Source organism: Macaca fascicularis, chromosome 9 (assembly GCF_037993035.2).
Source record: "Macaca fascicularis isolate 582-1 chromosome 9, T2T-MFA8v1.1".
Lineage (NCBI taxonomy): Eukaryota > Metazoa > Chordata > Mammalia > Primates > Cercopithecidae > Macaca > Macaca fascicularis.
In genome coordinates, this window is record NC_088383.1 from 12,979,939 (window position 1) to 13,001,486 (window position 21,548).

The 21,548-nt window shown below is 48.0% G+C and overlaps 1 protein-coding gene across 7 annotated transcripts in view; it reads left to right on the top strand.

Moving 5' to 3' along the window:
- Positions 1-1,618: 1,618 nt before the first annotated feature.
- Positions 1,619-21,548, top strand: part of DHTKD1 (dehydrogenase E1 and transketolase domain containing 1) — a 55,304-nt gene continuing 35,374 nt past the window's right edge. For 5 of the 7 annotated variants that reach the window (XR_012417466.1, XR_012417467.1, XR_012417468.1 and 2 more), the window contains exons 1-5: positions 1,619-1,851; positions 12,741-12,896; positions 15,938-16,149; positions 19,223-19,417; positions 20,673-20,942. Coding sequence is in view for 4 of the 7 variants with exons in the window: in XM_005564629.5 (XP_005564686.3) it covers positions 1,698-1,851; positions 12,741-12,896; positions 15,938-16,149; positions 19,223-19,417; positions 20,673-20,942 (987 nt within the window). In the remaining 3 variants the exon portion in view is untranslated. The remainder of the gene's footprint in view (positions 1,852-12,740; positions 12,897-15,937; positions 16,150-19,222; positions 19,418-20,672; positions 20,943-21,548) is intronic. The other 2 variants (XM_015455548.4, XM_074001017.1) reach the window with 1 other exon arrangement.

The window sequence follows — 21,548 nt, forward strand, 5'->3', positions numbered from 1 at the left end:
ATTCTATCTACAGCTAGACTGGGAACTAAGGGCAGAAACTGTGCCTTATTAATCTTTTTAACCCAGCAGAGTGCTTTATGAGTATACTGGTTGAATGATAAGGAAGGAGGATGTCTTGGGCTTGTAATAATATTCCTAGGAGTTTGGGATATAGCTGCACAGCTTACTGGAACGAAGGATGACTGACCAGGTAAGGATGCAGACTCTCTCCCCTACCATACTGGCAAAGTTAAAAGTAAGCCACAGGAAAAAAACATCGTTTGGGAAACTCACTCAGACGCAGACCAACTGAGGTTCTCAAATATCTCTGGGCTGCTGTAATCGTTCATGTCCAATTTCTTTTGACTCCTATCCCTTTCTTCCCTGCTCCCTCTACCCTGTTTCCTTCTTTCTCTCTTAATGTTTTTTGTTTGTTTGTTTGTTTGTTTGTTTTTGAGACGGAGTCTTCCTTTGTCGCCCAGGCTGGAGGGCAATGGGCACTATCTCGGCTCACTGCAACCTCCGCCTCCAGGGTTCAAGCGATTCTTCTGTCTCAGCCTCCCAAGTAGCTGGGACTACAGGCACCCGCCACCACGCCCGGCTAATTTTTGTATTTTTAGTAGAGACGGGGTTTCACTATACTAGCCAGGATGGTCTCGAACTCCTGACCTCGTGATCCGCCCACCTCGGCCTTCCAGAGTGCTGGGATTACAGGCGTGAGCCATTGCTGCCTGTTTTTGTTTGTTTGTTTGTTTGTTTGTTTTTGAGACAGAGTTTCCCTCTTGTCGCCCAGGCTGGAGTGCAGTGGCGCCATCTCAGCTCACCGCAACCTCCGCCTCCCGGGTTCCAGCGATTCTCCTGCCTCAGCTTCCCGAGTAGCTGGGACCACAGCCACCCACCACCACGCCCGGCTAATTTTGTATTTTTAGTAGAGACGGGGTTTCTCCATGTTGGTCAGGCTGGTCTCCAACTCCCGACCTCAGGTGATCTACCCGCCTCGGCCTCCCCAAGTGCTGGGATTACAGGCGTGAGCCACCGCGCCCGACCTAATTTTTGTATTTTTAGTATAGACGGGGTTTCGCCATGTTGGCCAGGTTGGTCTCAAACTCCTGACCTCAGATTATCCTCCCCCCTTGGCCTCCCAAAGTGTCAGGATTACAGGCGTGAGTGACCACGCCCAGCCTCTCTTAAAGTTTCTTAAGAAAACAAAAAAAATAGGGGTATTGGTTTTCCAACTGCCCCAAATAACCTTTCCTTTTTGCGTCCCTTGGTCTCAGTTCTAGCCACTTCCTATCCACCCTGTGGCTAATTTGTCCTTTCCGTAACAGACCCCTTAGATTGTGTCTATGAGGTTGGGCACAGGCGTGATGGGTGAACACTCCTGGCGGGAGACTGCAGGCACTGCAGCTACATCCGGTTTCGTACCGAGAGCAGGTACCGCACCGCGGGACACTTACTTGCCCCGTCCTGCGCTGGAGCAGAGCGGTCTCAGCAGCCGGCACCGCCCTGGAGTCCCGCCCCAATCCTGGGCGAGGCTTCGCTGTGAGCGCCGCTGCCATGGATTGGCTTCGAGGGTCCGGCCCCTCGGCCAATCAGTCGCGGGGGAGTTGTCTGGGGGCGGGGCTCCGGCCTCCTCGTTGAGAGTCCCGGATTTACCAGGGCCGGTGGGACCACCTCGGGCTCCCGCCTCAGGGTCCTGGACTGGGGACCCGGTGAACATGGCCTCTGCTACTGTGGCAGCAGCACGACGGGGCCTCGGCCGGGCTCCCCCTCTCATCTGGCGCGGCTACCAGACCGAGCGGGGCGTTTACGGCTACCGGCCGAGGAAGCCCGAGAGCCGCGAGCCCCGGGGCGCCCTGGAGCGTCCCCCAGGTCGGGGATAGGGCCTGGGCGGTGGGAGCGGGGGCTGGGACGCAGAAGCATCATCCCCTGGTCGATTTGCGGTGGGGTGTCGGGGTCGGGGAACCGGCCGCCGGCCTGAACGCGCGGCCAGTGGAGAGGAGGGGGAGGTGAAGGGAGCAGAGGGTAGGTGTGGGTGCTTAGTGTCGGTCATCCCCCGTCCAGCCTCTGTAACTGAGGATCCTTGAGGTCCACGCTTGGGTGGTCTTCCCATCTTGCTGGTCCGGACCTGGTTTTGGAAGAGCTTTTCTTTCCTTTGTTGGAAACGTGTGAGAAAGTCTTTTTTTCTTTTTCTTTCCTTTTTTTATTTTTATTTTTAGACGAAGTCTCGCTCTGTGGCCCCGGCTGGAGTGCAGTGCTGCGATCACAGCTGCCTGCAGCCTCGAACTCCTGGGCTTAAGCTATCCTTCCACCTCAGCGTCCTGAGTAGCTGGGGACACAGAGGGACGACCAAGCCCGGCTTTTTTTTTTTTTTTTTTTTAGTAGAGATGGGGTCCCACCATGTTGCCCAGGCTGATCTTGAACTCTTGAGCTCAAGCTAATCCTGCAGCCTCGGCCTCCCAACGTGTTGGGATTACAGGCTGAGCCACTGCACCCAGCCTAGAAAACCAACGGAGCTGTGGGAGAAGTAAAGTTTTAATCTCCCAAGGGTACATTTCCAGGACCATCTCTGAGGATTTTATGTGAGCAGGTGGGGGGTCCAAGACTGCACTGCTTGGGAGAAATGGGCAGTTAGTTCCAGTCTTGGAAGACAGCATGATATTTATTTATTTATTTATTTATTTATTTTTATTTTTTTTTTTTTTGAGACGGAGTCTCGCTCTGTCGCCCGGGCTGGAGTGCAGTGGCCGGATCTCAGCTCACTGCAAGCTCCGCCTCCCGGGTTTACGCCATTCTCCTGCCTCAGCCTCCCGAATAGCTGGGACTACAGGCGCCCGCCACCTCGCCCGGCTAGTTTTTTGTATTTTTTTTAGTAGAGACGGGGTTTCACCGTGTTAGCCAGGATGGTCTCGATCTCCTGACCTCGTGATCCGCCCGCCTCGGCCTCCCAGAGTGCTGGGATTACAGGCTTGAGCCACCGCGCCCGGCCGACAGCATGATATTTATTATGTATTTGTCTCCTTGTAGCTAGTCTGTTACTTTAATTTTAGAGTTTAAGTCTTAACTCTGCCGAATTTGGAACTATGTGCTGGTGGGGTTTCCTTCTTTTCCTTTTAGCCACTCTGTTGACACCTCGGTATGTGCTGGTGGTTTTAATGAATTAACAGTCATGAATGTCAGTTTTTGGAACTTCTGTTGTATGCTCATTTGCGAGACTGATTTTGAGTATTTGATTTATGCCCTAAAATTATTGTGTCATTATTTGTCCTCACGGAGTAGAAGATACTTACAGATTGATTATTAGAGGAAAATCATTTGGCATCTTTGATCTGATTATTAGATTAATGTTGAAGATCCCCTCCAGCATCTGGGCACCTGACCTTTGAATCTTCCATCAGTCACACACTAGAACTTCAATATTGTGCTCCTCACCTCGGAGGGCATTTAAAATAAATCTCATATCTCTGTCTCTCTCTCTCTTTTTAATCCTAAAACGTAGTCTGGCTTTGTCGCCTAGGCTGGAGTGCAGTGGCACGATCTTGGCTCACTGCAACCTCCGTGTCCCGGGTTCAAGCGGTTGTCCTGCCTCAGCCTCCCGAGTAGCTGGGATTACAGGCACCTGCCACCTCACCCAGCTAATTTTTGTATTTTTAGTAGAGATGGGGTTTCATCATGTTGGCCAGGCTGGTCTCGAACTCCCACCCTCAAGTGATCCACTGGCCTTGGCCTCCTAAAGTGCTGGGATTACAGGTGTGAGCTGCCGTGCCTGGCCAGGAGGGTACCTCCTTTTTGCAGAGCCGAAATCCCCTTCATGTCTACTTGCTCATTAGGGAGCTCCAACTTGACCTCATCTTTCTCCTGGGCATTCCTGAAAGTGACGAGAAACAGTGAACATACACTCCTGAGCTACAGGTTTCAAGGGCATGCAGTCTGCCTCAGTTTCACCAAATGTTTTGTCCTATAACATAACACTGCCCATCAGCTTTCTAGGTGGAAATACCTGTGTTGTTGGCACCCATTGCCTGTCTGCTAAGTCAATGCCATATGTATTTTTAGGCTCTGTTAGGGCAGCCACCCCCCTCTTGTACCAAATTCTGTGTTAGATTGGATGAGTTCAGGTGCTGTGATACACAAAGACAAGGAATATCTTCTTTCCTTCCCCTTAAGAGCGTGACCCAGGAGTCGCATACATTGCTGCTACATCTCATTGTCCAAAACTTAGTCACATGGCCACCAGGTTACTGGGAAGGCTGGCAAGTGGCTCTTTATTCTGGCTGGCCACATACTAGGCTCTCTATTTTTTTTTTTTTTTTTTTTTGAGACGGAGTCTCGCTCTGTCGCCCAGGCTGGAGTGCAGTGGCGCTATCTCGGCTCACTGCAAGCTCCGCCTCCCGGGTTTACGCCATTCTCCTGCCTCAGCCTCCCGAGTAGCTGGGACTACAGGCGCCCGCCACCTCGCCCGGCTAATTTTTTTGTATTTTTAGTAGAGACGGGGTTTCATTGTGTTAGCCAGGATGGTCTCGATCTTCTGACCTCGTGATCCGCCCGTCTCGGCCTCCCAAAGTGCTGGGATTACAGGCTTGAGCCACCGCGCCCGGCCTAGGCTCTCTATTACTATCAAAGAGAGGCGAGAATGGAAGTTGGGAATCATAGAAGTGTCTGCCATAGAGGTATTATAGTAATCTGGGATGAGCAATCCACCTATATCTTTTTCACCTCATATTTCACATCAAAAATTTTTTTTTTAAATTTTATTTATTAGGTCAGGCACGGTGGCTCATGCCTGTAATCCCTGCACTTTGGGAGGCCGAGGCGGGCAGATCATGAGGTCAGGAGTTCAAGACCAGCCTGGCCAACATAGTGAAACCCCATCTCTACCAAAAATACAAAAGTGGCAGACGTGGGGCCGGGTGCGGTGACTTACGCCTGTAATCCCTGCACTTTGGGAGGCCGAGGCAGGCAGATCACTTGAGACAGGGTCTTGCCATGTTGCCCAGGCTGGTCTCGAACTCCTGTCCTCAGGTGATATGCCTGCCTCGGCCTCCTAAAGTTTTGGGATTATAGGCATGAGCCACTGTGTCCAGCCCCAAATAATTTATACTTCCTAAGGAATGAAAAGAGGGTTCTATATATGCAATTTATTTGTGACATATAGTATATTCTCATTTTGTATATGCAGGCATAACATTAGTTATCAAGTATCTTTATATGTTGGGCAACATATTAAACTATTACTGTTTTATTTTTAGTTTTTGAGATGAAGTCTTGCTATGTCACCTAGTCTGGAGTGCAGTGGTGCAATCACAGCTCGTTGCAGTGTGCCCGGTTCACGGGTCTTCTTTCTTCATATGTTTATCTTCTTCAGATGTTTATCACCGCGTCCGGTTCACTGGCCTTCTTTCTTCATATGTTTATCTTGGCTAAAATAAATGTCTACACAGGTGACCACATCATTCACTAAGACTTCCCTTGTATTAAGGCTTTAAAGAGATACTGAGGCTGGGCATGGTGGCTCATACCTGTAGTCCCAGCACTTTGGGAGGCTGAGGTGGGAAGATCACTTGAGGCCAGAAGTTCGAGACCAGCGTGGCCGACTTGGTGAAACCCAATCTCTACTAAAAATACAAAAATTAGCTGGGCCTGGTGGTGTGTGCCTATCATACTGGCTATTCAGGAGGCTGAGTCAGGAGAATCACTTGAACCTGGGAGGCTGAGGTTGCAATGAGCTGAGATCACGCCACTGCACTCCAGCCTGGGTGACAGAGCAAGACTCTGGCTCAATAAATAAATAAATAAATAATTAATTAATTAAATAGATATTGAATTTGCCCCTAGTAACCTTTTGGATGGCAGTGGTTTCTCTAGTTACAATTTGACCCATGGTGAGTGTTCTTTGTAACTAGATATTTGTAACAGCTTGTACTTTCACCTCTGTAAACCTCAATTTCCAAGGAAACTCGAATTTATTTATCAACAATGCCAATTTAAAATGGAGGTGGGTTTAGGAGTAGTGATTCATGGGTGTACTTTTTTTTTTGAGATGGAGTTTTGCTCTTGTTGCCCAGGCTGGAGTGCAGTGGCACGATCTTGGCTCACCACAGCCTCTGCCTCCTGGGTTCAAGTGATTCTCCTGCTGAGTCAGCCTCCCGAGTAGCTGGGACTACAGGCATGCACCACCATGTCTGGCTAATTGTGTATTTTTATTAGAGATGGGGTTTCTCTGTGTTGGCCAGGCTGGTCTCGAGCTCCTGACCTCAGGTGATCCACCCACCTCGACCTCCCAAAGTGCTCGGATTACTGGCATGATCCACCGTGCCCGACCTGTTTTTTTTTTTTTTTGAGACGGAGTCTCGCTCTGTCGCCCAGGCTGGAGTGCAGTGGCTGGATCTCAGCTCACTGCAAGCTCCGCCTCCTGGGTTTACGCCATTCTCCTGCCTCAGCCTCCCGAGTAGCTGGGACTACAGACGCCCGCCACCTCGCCTGGCTAGTTTTTTGTATTTTTTTTAGTAGAGACGAGGTTTCACCGTGTTAGCCAGAATGGTTATTTGTTTTTTTGAGACACAGTCTCACTCTGTGGCCCAGGCTGGAATGCAGTGGGGTGATCTTGGCTCACTGCAACCTCTGCCTCCTGGGTTCAAGTGATTCTCCTGCCTCAGTCTCCTGAGTAGCTGAGATTACAGGCATGTGCCACCCTGGCTAATTTTTGTATTTTTAGTAAAGATGGGGTTTCACCACGTTGGCCAGGGTGGCCTCAAATTCCTGACCTCAAGTGACCCACCAACCTCTGCCTCCCAAAGTTCTGGGATTATAGGCATGAGCCACCACACCCAGCCCATGAAAATATTAGCTCTTGTACTTTTTTTTTTTGGACAGGTTCTCGCCCTGTCGCCCAAGCTGGAGTGCAGTGGCATGATCTTGGCTCACTGCAACCTCTACCTCCCAGGTTTAAGAGATTCTCCTGTCTCAGCCTCTTGAGTAGCTGGGACTACAGGTGCTCACCACCATGCCTGGCTAATTTTTGTATTTTTAGTGGAAACAGGGTTTCACATGTTGGCCAGGCTGATCTTGAACTCCTGAGCTCAAGCCATCTGCCCTCAACTAGGCTTTTCTGAAGGCAGCAGTCTCTGGCTAGCTGTTTTCTCATAAGCTGTCTCTGAATTCCAAATTTCAAAATCTGGAAAAGCTCAGTCTGGCCCAGCTTGACTCAGCCTGTCCAGCAGCAGGGCAGACTGGAGTAATGCATGCATGCCCACCGGGCCCCACGGCTTGGCATGGGAGGGTGCAAAGTGAGGGAGAAGAAGCCGCTTCAGCTCTTCTACTCTGAATTTGAGGGCTCTGAAAGCTTTTATCATGAAGTGTGACTCTTGATCTCAGGACTTCATTCAAATAATGACAAATATTTCTTGAGCATCTAGCATGCCTTTATAGAGGAGTGCTGGCGTGTATCTGCTGTTGTTTTCTCTATTCTCTCTGGCTTCATTAGGGACTTAAACATCAAATCTAATTCCTGTGACCTTTTGCAGATATTACGAACAGTAAATTGTTCGGGCAGTATTATGCCTAATGTAAAGGTATTCATTTTTCTCTTACAGAAATTCTTGCATTTCTGCAGTAATAGAAAGTTTTGTTTTTGTTTTGTTTTCTTTTCTTTGAGACACACTGTGTTGCCCAGGCTGAATGCAGTGGCACAATTACAGCTTACCATAGCCTCAAACTCCTGGGCTCAAGTGATCCTCCCACCTCAGTCTCCTGAGTAGCTGGAATCACAGGCACGTGCCACCACATCCAACTAATTTTTGTTTTTTTTTTCTTTTCTTTTTTTTTTTTTGAGAAGGAGCCTCAGTCTTGCTCTGAGCCCTTGGCTCACTGCAAGCTCCGCCTCCCGGGTTCACGCCATTCTCCTGCTTCAGCCTCCCAAGTAGCTGGGACTACAGGTGCCTGCCACCATGTCCGCTAATTTTTTTGTATTTTTAGTAGAGACGAGGTTTCACCATGTTAGCCAGGATGGTCTTGATCTCCTGACCTTGTGATCCACCCACCTCGGTCTCCCAAAGTGCTGGAATTGCAGGTGTGAGCCACTGCCCCCGGCCAATTTTTGTATTTTTTTGTAAAGACAGGGTCTCACTCTGTTGCCCAGGCAGATCTCAAACTCTTGACCTCAACGGGTCCTCCTGCCTCAGCCTCCCAAAGTGATTACAGGTGTGAGCCACTGTGGCCATCCAGTAGTAGGAAGTATTTTATGAATAATTCTATTTCTGTGCTCTCATTCTTTTAAATTTTATTTTTATTTATTTATTTTTCTATCCTTCCAGGGAAAAAGAATTAAATCTTTTAATTTCATTTTTTGTTATGAAGATAATACAGTAGAAGTACATTTTATCTAGAGCATTTGAAATTGGAACTTGATCAGTTAATTCCATTTATTTTTATTTTGCTTATTTTTTTTTACTTCTTTTGTTTTTTCTTTTAAAACAATTTTAACAGAGTGAGACTCCGTCTCAAAAAAAAAATAAATAAATAAAGCAATATGAGTGCAAAAATCTCTAGATTTTTCTGATTTCTCCCCCTAATATTTTACTTTTTCCCACAGCAACAGACTTAGGGACAAATAGAACTGATTGTTATAAGCACGAAGTCAACTGATGAGAGCAGAGTGAGACTGTCTCAAAAAAAAAAAAAAAAAACAAAAGCTTTATTGCACATGTTCACTGTGGAAAACTGCGAGAATACAGTAAGCAAAAAATAACAAATCTGCCTGGGTGTGATGACGTGCACCTGTAATCGCAGCTACTTGGGAGGCTAAGGCAGGAGGATCTCTTGAGCCTAGGAGTTTGAGTACAGCCTGGGTAATATAGCCAGACCCTGTTTCTTTCTTTCTTTCTTTCTTTTTTTTTTTTTGAGACGGAGTCTCGCTCTGTTGCCCAGGCTGGAGTGTAATGGCGCAACCTTGGATCACTGCAACCTCCGCCTCCTGGGTTCAAGCGATTCTCCTGCTTCAGTCTCCTGAGTAGCTGGGATTATAGGCATCTGTGACCAGGCCTGGCTAATTTTCTTGTTTTTAGTGGAGACAGGGTTTCAACATGTGGGCTAGGCTGGTCTCAAACTCCTGACCTCAGGTGATGAGATCACCTTGGCCCACCTGGGCCTCCCAAGGTGCTGAAATTACAGGCATGAGCCACTGTGCCTGGCCATTCATTAAATCTTGAGGCTTTTTCATCAATCATTCTTCTATAATACTATTTTTTTAATGACCGTCAGCACTTTGAGATGAGTTAGTGCCATTGCTTGTCCCTCAGAGGACGGGTTTATAAAGAGAGAACTAATGATAGGGAGATGTCAGTGAAGAATGAGGAGGGCCTACCTTTGTCTTCACGATTGGAGGGTGTGGGTGAGGGCCACTGAGTAGCTTCACGTTGTACTCGTGCTCTCTGGGGACAGCCAAGTTCTGATTAAGCCCAGGAGTGTGAGGAACGTTCAGAGAGGTTTGTTTTTCATGAAACAGAGCACCAGAGATCTCGGTGGAAGGAGCTGGAGACAGAGAGGGAAGGGGTTGGAGACAGGGTTGGTGGAAGAAAACCCTGCCGGAAGAAATGGCAGTCTGAGGGAGCATGGGTTGCCAGGGTGGATGGAGGATGTGCCTGACACGAGAGAGGGCTTCCTCTTTCTGCTGGTGCCAAACTGCTCCATGCCTCATATTCTTTGGGGCAAGGAGGGTTATTTTTTATTTTATTTTATTTTATTTTTTTTGAGACGGAGTCTCGCGCTGTGTCACCCAGGCTGGAGTGCAGTGGCGCGATCTCGGCTCACTGCAAGCTCCGCCTCCCAGGTTCACGCCATTCTCCTGCCTCAGCCTCCGAGTAGCTGGGACTACAGGCACCCGCCACCACGCCCGGCTACTTTTTGTATTTTTAGTAGAGACGGGGTTTCACCATGTTAGCCAGGATGGTCTCGATCTCCTGACCTCGTGATCCACCCGCCTCGGCCTCCCAAAGTGCTGGGATTACAGGCTTGAGCCACCGCACCCGGCCTAGGAGGGTTATTTTGTGCCAACGTCTGTGTCAGTATTCTAGCGTATCATTAGCAGCCCGGCTAGCCAGTAGTTAGAAATAGAAGCAGTGGGCCGAGCGCAGTGGCTCATGCCTGTAATCTCAGCACTTTGGGAGGCAGAGATGGGTGGATCACGAGGTCAGGAGTTCGAGACCAGCCTGACCAACATGGTGAAACCCCGTCTCTACTAAAAATATAAAAAATTAGCCAGGCGTGGTGGCATGTGCCTGTAATCCCAGCTACTCAGGAGAACTGAGATGGGAGAATCGCTTGAATCTGAGAAGCAGAGGTTGCAATGAGCCACAATCGTGCCACTGCACTCTAGCCTGGGCGACAAAGCAAGACTCCATCTCAGAAAAATGAAAACAAAACCGAAAAATGACCTACAAAAATTAGCCAGGCGTGGCGGCATGTGCCTGCAACCCCACCTACTTGGGAGAGTGAGGCAGGATAATCGCTTGTACCCGGAAGTTGGAGGCTGCATTGAGCTGAGATTGTGCCACTGCACTCCAGCCTTTTTCTCAAAAAAAAAAAAAAAAGAAAAAGGAATAGAAGCAGTGATCTCTAGGAGATGACATGGGTTCTTCTCTAAGGGGATGTTTTCTTTTTTTCTTTTTTTGAGACAAAGTCTCGCTCTGTCACACAGGCTGGAGTGCAGTGGCACCATCTCGGCTCACTGCAACCTCCACTTCCCAGGTTCAGCGATTCTCCTGCCTCAGCCTCCACAGGCACGTGCAGCCACATCCGGCTAATTTTTGTATTTTTAGTAGAGATGGGATTTCACCATGTTGGTCAGACTGGTCTTGAACTCCTGACCTCAAGAGACCCACTGGCCTCGGCCTCTAAGGGGATGTTTTCAGTATGGCTGCTGGTTTGCAGTGGGAATGGGGGTTACCCTGTAGGTTTGCTATTGTTCTTGTACCACTAATCATGAGTTGGGGGGAGATCGCTCAGAGAGAAAGTAGACTGAGAAGGTGGCCTTGGGCAGAGCTGGGGAGTACCAATATTTTATGTATTTTAGTTTTTAGAGATGGGATCTTGTTTTCTCACCCAGGCTAGAGTGCAGTGGTGAGATTCCAGCTCACTGCAGCCTCGAACTCCTGGTCAGCCTCTTGAGTAGTTGGGATTATAGGTGTGCACCACCATGCCTGGCTACCAATATTTAGAGATGGGCAAAGAGAAGTCCCCCAAAAGTGACTGAGGTTGAGTAGCTCTGGAGTTAGAAAGAAAACCACGTTCCTGCAATGCTGTAGAAGAATATGTACTTAAAAGGAGAGAGTGAGGGCCGGGCGCAGTGGCTCACACCTATAATCCCAGCACTTTGGGAGGCCGAGGCAGGTGGATCACAAGGTTAGGAGATCCAGACCATCCTGGCCAACATGGTGAAACCCCATCTCTACTAAAATACAAAAAATTAGCTGGGTGTGGTGGCACGCACCTGTAGTCCCGGCTACTCAGGAGGCTGAGGCAGGGAATCACTTGAACCCGGGAGGCGGAGCTTGCAGTGAGCCGAGATTGCGCCACTGCACTCCATCCTGGGGGACAGAGCGAGACTCCTTCTCAAAAAAATAAAAAAATAAAAGATGAGAGTGGCCTACAGGGACATGCTTTAGACATAGTCTATCTGGATTTTAGCCACAAACATAAAGCTTTCCTACTTCATATGACAGTAATTGAGAACTTGAATAAGGTTCAAAATAGAACCCTTAGCAATTTGTAGGACTAACCCCCAGGCTGAAATCAGTTCATTTCCTGGGATGGTTTGATTCATTTATTTGACCTATTATGGCTCCACCTACCTGCTGTATTAGTGCAAACACATCCTGTGTGTGTTCAGTACCTCTCTGTTCTTTACTCACTAAACCTGCTCCAAGTAAAGAAATGTGCTTTGGCTGGGTGCAGTGGCTCACGCCTGTAATCCCAGCACTTTGGGAGGCCAGTAGTTAGAAATAGAAGCAGTGGGCCAAGCGCAATGGCTCATGCCTGTAATCTCAGCACTTTGGGAGGCCGAGGGGGGTGGATCATGAGGTCAGGAGATCGAGACCATCCTGGCTAACACGGTGAAACCCCTTCTCTACTAAAAATACAAAACATTAGCTGGGTGTGGTGGTGGGCGCCTATAGTCCCAGCTACTCGGGAGGCTGAGGCAGGAGAATGACTTGAACCTGGGAGGCGCAGGTTGCAGTGAGCCAAGATTGCACCACTGCACTCCAGCCTGGGTGACAGAGTGAGACAATGTCTCAAAAAAAAAAAAAAAAAGTTTGAAAATATGCTAACAATTGTCTCTGGGTTCTGAAAATAACACAAAGTGTAAAAATGTGTTTCTTGGCCTTCTTTGGGAGGCCAAGGTGAGTGAATCACTTGAGCTCAGGGGTTCAAGACCAGCCTGGGTAACATGGTTAAACTCCATCTCGACCAAAAAAAAAAAAACACAAAAATTAGCCAAGTGTGGTGGTGCATGTCTGTAGTCCCAGCTACCTGGGAGACTGAGGCAGGAGGATCACTTGAGCCTAGGTTGCAGTGAGCTATGATGGTTCTACTGCACTCCAGCCTGGGCAATAGAGCAAGACGCTGTCTCTAAAATAAATAAATACATACATAAATAAATAAATTAAAAGGTGTCTAGAGCTGTAAGAGCTTCTTTGAAAAGCTGATTTTTGTGATTTGTAGTCATCTCCTAAACTGTTTGTATTTTTAAATTTTCCCCAATTTAGTTGACCATGGCCTTGCCAGGTTGGTGACAGTATATCGCGAGCATGGTCATAAAGCTGCCAAAATCAACCCCCTCTTCACCGGGCAAGCCCTGCTGGAGAATGTGCCTGAAATCCAAGCCCTGGTGCAGACACTGCAGGGACCCTTCCACACGGCAGGTATGGCTTCTGCACAGCAGGTGGGAGCTCGGAGCTGCATACCAGGCCTGGCTCCTGCCTCTGTTCTTGAAGAAGCAGCATCCCCGCTGGAGCTGAGGCTCCCACAGGTGTGAGGAGACCCAAGGGGGCACGTTGAGGTACGGTCAGGAAGGAGCATTCTTGGGATTCTAGAAGTTCTGAGGAGGCTTGTTTTCTTAAGGTTCAAAAACATTGAATTGGCTGGGCACAATGGCTGACACCCATAATCCCAGCACTTTGGGAGCCTGAGGTGGGAGGGTCATTTGAGCCCAGGAGTTTGAGACCAACCTGGGCAACACAGTGAGACTGTTGCTACAAAAAAAAAAAAAAAATTAGCTGGGCATGGTGATGCACACCTGTAGTTCCAGGCACTCCAGAGGCTGAGATGGGAGGATCACTTGAGCCTGGGAGGTCAAGGCTGCAGTGAGCCTTGATCATGCCACTGTACTCCAGCCTGGGCAACAGAGTGAGACCCTGTCTGAAAAAACAAACAAAAAAAAAACCATGAGCTCTAAAGTGCTATATGCTTAGCATATGTCAATTTGTTCTCAAAACCACTCCCAAAAGTAGTCATTGTCCTCTTTATTTTGTAGATGGAAAAACAAAGAGAACTTATATAACTCATAGCTGCTCAGTGGCAGAGGTGGGGTGAAATCCAGGGCTGCCTCCATTCCAAAGCTTGCCCCCCTCATTCTATTTTCTTTCCCAGCCTGGGAACTTAGAAGAAGTTGGGCCTGCATCATCAGTCATGATTTCAGGGTCCTACCTCATGTTACTTTTTAAAGTTAATCTTGCAAATACCAAATTCTGATTGTGTGTATCAGTGAGTCATGTTTCAGTCATCTAATGCCGTGTAGTAAACTACCCCAAGATGTAACGGCATTTAAACCCTCAACTTTCATTTTAGCGTCTCTTAGGGTTCGGAGGGTTACCTGGGTTTTGCAAGGTGGTGGTTTTCTTTTCTTTTTTTCTGTTTTTTTTTTTTTTTTTTTTGAGACGGAGTCTGTCTCTGTCATCCAGGCTGGAGTGCAGTGGCCAGATCTCAGCTCACTGCAAGCTCCGCCTCCCAGGTTCACGCCATTCTCCTGCCTCAGGCTCCCGAGTAGCTGGGACTACAGGCGCCTGCCACCTCGCCCGGCTAGTTTTTTGTATTTTTTAGTAGAGACGGGGTTTCACCGTGTTAGCCAGGATGGTCTCGATCTCCTGACCTCGTGATCCACCCGTCTCGGCCTCCCAAAGTGCTGGGATTACAGGCTTGAGCCACCGCGCCTGGCCCCTTTTTTTCTGTTTTTGAGATGGAGTTTCGCTCTTGTTACCCAGGCTGGAGTGCAATGGTGCTATCTCAGCTCACTGTAACCTCCGCCTCCCAGGTTCAAGCGGTTCTCCTGCCTCAGCCTCCCGAGTAGCTGGGATTACAGCCATGTGCCACCACACCTGGCTAATTCTGTATGTTTGGTAGAGACGGAGTTTCTCCATGTTGGTCAGGCTGGTCTCGAACTCCTGACCTCAGGTGATCTGCCCGCCTCGGCCTCCCAAAGTGCTGGGATCACAGGCATGAGCCACCGTTCCCGGCATAAGGTGGTAGTTTTCTCTCTTTTTTCTTTCTTTTTTGAGACGGGCCTCCAAAGGCCCTTTTCTTGAACCCCTGCAGAAAGAACTGATTCCTCAGTTGAACCTCTGCAGAAAGAACTGATTCCTCAGCGCCTCATAAAAGCAAACGAGTTAATGTGGTAAACATTAAACGACATGATTAATGACTCAGTTGGAATATAGTGGTGATGCATCTAACTTCCTCAAAAGACCAATACTTTAAATCTTTATATACCAAAAAAAAAAAAAAAAAAGCAATAAACTTTGTTGTAAGAAACCATAAGCCAGAGGTGTCCAATCTTTTGGCTTCCCTGGGCCACACTGGAATTAGAATTGTCTTGGGCCACACATCAAATATACTAACACTAATCATAGCTAATGAGCTAAAAAAAAAAATCACAAAGAAAATCTCACAATGTTTTAAGAAAGTTTATTCATTGTGTTGGGTCACATTCAAAGCTGTCCTGGACCACATGCAGCCTGTGGGCTGCGGGTTGGACAAGCTTGCTAAGGAATATAAAGTAAAGGTTGGGGCCGGGTGTGGTGGCTTATGCCTGTAATCTCAGCACTTTGGGAGGTGGAGGCAAGAGGATCACCTGAGGATAGGAGTTTGACACCAGCCTGGCCAACATGGTGAAACCCCATCTATCCTGAGAATACAAAAATTAGTCAGACGTGGTGGTGTGCACGTGTAGTCCCAGCTACTCGGGAGGCTGAGGCAGGAGAATCACTTGAACCTGGGAGGCAGAGGTTGCAGTGAGCCAAGATCGTGCCACTGCACTCCAGCCTGGGCAATGAGCAAAAACTCCATCACACACAAAAAAGAAATTACTGTAGAATCAAAACTTGGCATAAAGCAGCAGCAGGCTCTGTCTTTGTGAAGGAAGTGGGGTTTTCCCCCCTCCTAGTTTTACTACTTCATGACCTCTGACCATATTTTTAGTTTTTTTCTTTAGAAAAAATCTAGATAAGCATTAATAATGACCCAAGTTATTTATTTATTTATTTATTTATTTATTTATTTATTTTGGGACGGAGCCTCGCTCTGTCGCCCAGGCTGGAGTGCAGTGGTGTGATCTTGGCTCACTGCAACCTCTGTCTCCCGAGGTTCAAGCAATTCTCCTGCCTCGGCCTCTCAAGTAGCTGGGACTACAGGTGCACGCTACCACACCTGGCTAATTTTTGTAATTTTAGTAGAGACGGGGTTTTACCATATTGGTCAGGCTGAGCTCGAACTCCTGATCTCAGGTGATCCACCCGCCTTGCCTCCCAAAATGTTGGGATGACAGGTGTGAGCCACAGCACCTGGCCAATAATGACCCAAGTTATTAAGAATAAAGAACTCTGTGTTGAAGTAATTATTTTGGTATGTTCCAGAATTAACTTGCCACATGATTATATTTTAAAATGACCCCTTTGATTGTATTTCACAGGATTATTGACCATGGAAAAGGAAGAGGCCTCACTTGAGGAAGTGTTAGTCTATCTCAATCAAATCTACTGTGGGCAGATTTCTATTGAAACCTCCCAACTTCAGAGCCAGGAGGAGAAAGACTGGTTTGCCAAACGGTTTGAGGAACTGCAAAAGGAAACGTTTACCACAGAAGAGCGAAAACATCTGTCAAAACTAATGCTGGAATCTCAGGTAAAAAGGAGCATCTAGGCTGGGTGCGGTGGCTCACACCTGTAATCCCAGCACTTTGGGAGGCTGAGGCGGGCGGATCACCTGAGGTCAGGAGTTCAAGACCAGCCTGACCAACATGGAGAAACCCCATCTCTACTAAAAATACAAAAATTAGCCAGGTGTGGTGGTGTATGCCTGTAATCCTAGCTACTCGTGAGGCTGAGGCAGGAGAATCACTTGAACCCAGGAGGCAGAGGTTGCAGTGAGCCAAGATCGCGCCATTGCACTCTTGAACAACAAGAGCAAAACACAGTCTCAAAAAAAAAAAAAAGGAGCATCTAATAGCAAGGGCGTAGGTCAGCCTCACTGTCTATAAAGATATGTAGCCTGGCTGACATAAAGAAACCCCGTCTCTACTAAAAATACAAAAATTAGCAAGGGGTGATGGTGCACACCTGTAATCCCAGCTAGTCAGGAGGCTGAGGCATGAGAATCCCTGGAGCCTGGGAGGTGGAGGCTGCAGTGAGCTGAGATTGCGCCACTGCACTCCAGCCTGGGTGACAGAGCAAGACTCTGTCTCAAAAAAAAAAAAAAAAAAGATATATAACTACTGAAGAAAGGGAATTGAGCCATTAACTCTGAATTTAAATCCCTCATTACTTCAACACAATGGATCATATAACACACATACCATTTTATTATTTTATTTTTCCTCAAAGATCCTTGTTCTGAGCACAACACTTTATTCTAAGTAGCAAAATGTTGGTTGCCAAAATATCGACCTATTGGCTCTCCTCAGAGTCAAAATACTTCTTGTGTATGTGTCTGCTTCTACTCACTCTATAAAAGATGACAAGATCCTTAAGACCTTACTTCCGACTGGGCACGGTGGCTCGCGCCTGTCCTCCCAGCCCTTTGGTAGGCTGAGGTGGGCCTATTGCTTGAGGTCAGGAATTTGAGACCAGCCTGGCCAACATGGTGAAACCCCGTGTCTACTAAAAACAAAAAAATACAAAAATTAGCCTGGTGTGGTGGAGCATACCTGTAGTCCCAACTACTTGGGAAGCTGAGGCAGGAGAATCACTTGAACCCAGGAGGTGGAGGTTGCAGTGAGCTGAGATCGCACCACTGCACTCCAGTCTCGGCAACAGAGCAAGACTCTGTCCAAAAAAAAAAACAAAAAAAAAACAAAAAAACCCACATAGTTCTTACGGTTTTATTTCTTTTTTTTTTAATTTTTTTTTTTTTTTTTGAGACAGAGTCTCGCTCTGTCGCCCGAGTAGCTGGGATTACAGGCACATGCCACCACACCAAGTTAATTTTTGTATTTTTAGTAGTGACAGGGTATCATCATGTTGGCCAAGATGGTCTTAATCTCCTGACCTCATGATCCGCCTGCCTTGGCCTCCCGAGGTACTGGGATTACAGGCATGAGCCACTGCACCTGGCCTTTAAAAAACATTTTTTAAAAAAAATGTATTTCAAATTTCTTTTTTTTTTTTGAGATGATTCTCCCTGTCGCCCAGGCTGGAGTGCAGTGGTGTGATCTCAGCTCACTGTAACCTCTGCCTCCCACGTTTAAGCCATTCTTCTGCTTCAGCCTCACAAGTAGCTGGGACTACAGGTGCTGCCACGAAGCCCGGCCAATTTTTTGTATTTTTAGTAGAATGGGGTTTCGCTGTGTTAGTCAGGATGGTCTCAATCTCCTGACCCCGTGATCCACCCCCCTCAGCCTTCCAAAGTGCTGGGATTACAGGCGTGAGCCACCATGCCCAGCCTAAAATGTGTTAGCCAGGATGGTCTCGATCTCCTGACCTCGTGATCTGCCCACCTCAGCCTCCCAGAGTGCTGGGATTGAGGGGTGAGCCACCGCGACTGGCCTAAAATTTCTTTTAATATGTAAGAAAAAAGTCTTAGCCAGGCGCTGTGGCTGACGCCTGTAATCCCAGCACTTCGGTTTGGGAGGCTGAGGTGGGCTTAGCATGAGGTCAGGAAATCAAGACCATCCTGGCTAACATGATGAAACCCTGTCTCTACTAAAAATATAAAAAAATTAGCCAGGCGTGGTGGTGGGCGCCTGTAGTCCCAGCTACTCGGGAGGCTGAGGCAGGAGAATAGCATAAACCTGGGAGGCGGAGGTTGCAGTGAACCAAGATCGTGCCACTGCATTCCACACTGGGTGACAGAGTGAGACTCTGTCTCAAAAAAAAAAAAAAAAGTCCCGATACCAAGACATACTGTCACCATTCAGGGCTATGTATAGTTGCAGTTCTTGAGACAGTCTTGCTCTGTCACCCAGGCTGGAGTGCAGTGGCACAATCTCGGCTCACTGCAACCTCCGCCTCCTAGGCTTAAGCAATTCTCCTGCCAGCCTCCTGCGTAGCTGGGATTACAGGTGCATGCCACCACACCTGGCTAATTTTTATATTTTCAGTAGAGATGGGGTTTCACCATGTTGGCCAAGTCTTGAACTCCTGGCCTCAAGTGATCCAACCACCTTGGCCTCCCGAAGTGCTGGGATTACAGACATGAACCACCATGCCTGTCCTGGTCTTAATTCTTAAGAACTGAAGGTACTTAAGTTCAGAACTTAACTTGAGATGATCAAAAGATGACATGTGGAAGAGAGGCTCAATACAAATGAATGGAAGTGAACCTCCATCAGGGCTGTGACCAGGACTCTGGAATGTCAAGATGACAAGAAGCTCCTTCCTAATAGTTTGGGTAGTTGGATAGTTTGCAGCCTTGATTCATACCATAGAACCCCCTGTGAAAACGGGTACTGGGAAGAGGCAGCAGAAATCTAAGGCCTGGCTTCCAGTCCAGAAGAACATACATTCTAAGGGGGTTTCCTTGGGGTGAGTTATTCTGCCACGAAGGTTATTCTCCTCGGCCCCTCCTGCTGTCCAGGATCCTTGGAAAGCCGTCCCGCTGTGTCCCTGTTACGTCTCTCTCCAGGATATGCAGTAAAGTGCCATTGTTGTGGCCACTTGGGGAGTGTGGGGCTATCTCACAACACACACAGACTTATCTGCCTTCCACTGGAGAAGCTGGCTGTCTCCTGGCAGCTCATGTCTGACATGATGTTCTGCAGGAGTTTGACCACTTTCTGGCCACCAAGTTCTCGACAGTGAAGCGATATGGAGGTGAAGGGGCTGAAAGCATGATGGGCTTTTTCCACGAGCTGCTGAAAATGTCGGCCTACAGCGGAATCACTGATGTCATCATTGGGATGCCCCATAGAGGGAGGCTGAATTTATTGACAGGCCTTCTCCAGTTCCCTCCAGAGGTAAGGTTACTCGCTGTGTTTCTCAGTAGCACTGTAAGATTGATGGTAACAGAATAAAACTGCTGGTTTCATTCTGCTGATAAATGATGGTGATGGTGATGGCCGGGCACTGTGGCTCACACCTGTAATCCCAGCCTGTTGGGAGGCTGAGGCAGGAGGATGGCTTGAATCTAGGACTTGAGACCACCCTGTGGAACAAAGTAAGACTCTGTGTCTACCAAAAATAAAGTAAGTTAGCCAAGCATGGTGGCACACACCTGTGTTGCCAGCTACTCAGGAGACTGAGGCCAGAGGATTACTTGAGCCCAGGAGTTTGAGGCTGCAGTAAGTTAGATCTCACCACCGCACTCCAGGCTGGGCAACAAAGCAAGATGCTGCCTGAATATCAATACATTTTAAAAAGTAAAACTCATGGTGATCATTCCTTTTAAGAAGTCAACTAAGCCTGGGCAAGGTGGCTCACACCTGCAATCCCAGCACTTTGGGAGGCTAAGGCAAGAAGAGTGCTTGAGCCCAGGAGTTCAACACCAGCTTGGGTAACCTCGCAAAACTCTGTCCCTACAAAAATAAAAATTAGGTGGCATGGTCTCTACAAACATAAGAATTAGGTGGTGCACCTATGGTTCCAGCTACTTGGGAGGCTGTGGTGGGAGGATCTCTTGCATCCAGGAGATGGAGGCTTCAGTGAACTGAGATTGCGTCACTGCCCTCCAGCCTGGAAGACAGAGCCAGATCCTGTCTCAAGAAAAAAAAGAGCAAAGGCAACTAAGCATGTGAGCAGTTGGTCCAGGAGGTAGTTTAGACAGTTTAGTTAATTGACAGAGCTGGTATTTGGATTGGTTTTCCGTGTATTCTTATTTATTTATTTATTGAGACCTAATCTCACTCTGTCACCCAGGCTGGAGTACAGTGGTATGATCTTGACTCACTGCAACCTCTGCCTCCTAGGTTCAAGTGATTCTCATGCCTCAGCCTCTCGACTAGCTGGGATTACGGGTGCCTGCCACCACGCCCGACTAATTTTTTGTATTTTTAATAGAGACGGGGTTTCACCATGTTGGCCAGGCTGGTCCCGAACTCCTGACCTTGAGTGATCTTCCCGCCTCAGCCTCCCAAAGTCCTGGAATTACAGGCGTGAGCCACCACTCCTGGCTTTAAATTTTCTTTTTTCTTGTGTGATTTCAACTCAGCACTTCTTCCCTAGTCTCCATTGTGATGAACGCCATTGTTTTTGTTTTATATGTATCCACAATAGCTGATGTTCCGTAAAATGCAAGGCTTAAGTGAATTTCCGGAGAATTTTTCAGCCACTGGAGATGTCCTGTCTCACCTGACCTCCTCTGTGGACCTGGACTTCGGGGCACACCATCCCCTCCACGTGACAATGCTGCCCAATCCCTCGCACCTGGAGGCCGTCAACCCCGTGGCCGTGGGCAAAACTCGTGGCAGGCAGCAGTCTCGCCAAGACGGCGATTACTCGCCAGACAACTCAGGCCAGCCGGGGGACAGGGTCATTTGCTTACAGGTACTTGGAGCTTCTGGAAGGGAGGCCAGAGGTGGGGAAAACTGGGAAGAATGTGTGGGTTGGGAGGGCTGAAAATAGATGGCTGACATTCGTGATGAAACTGAGATGACCTTTTGGAAAAAGATTCTGGGATTGTTCTAAAAACTAACAGGAGATTCATGAGGTTTAGTCTTCAGGCAACTGGCTTTAGCCTGGGGCTTCCACTGCTGTTTTCCTTGCTTGGCTTATGAATTAACTTAGGGGCATGGGCTGGCAAACCTGCTCCTTCTGGGAGCACAGGTGTCATTATTTCTCTGAGAGGATGGCCCTCATGGAAACTTCGTGGTATCCATACTTGTCATGTAACAAGACAAGTGTGAATTTTTTTTTTTTTTTTTTTTTTTTTGAGATGGAGTCTCGCTCTGTCACTCAGGCTGGAGTGCAATGGCGAAATCTCAGCTCACTGCAACCTCTGCCTCCTGGGGTCAAGTGATTCTCCTGCCTCAGCCTCCCAAGTAGCTGGGACTATGGGCGCCTGCCATCATGCCCAGCTAATTTTTGTATTTTTAGTAGTGACAGGGTTTCACCATGTTGGCCAGCCTGGTTTCGAACTCCTGACCTCAAATG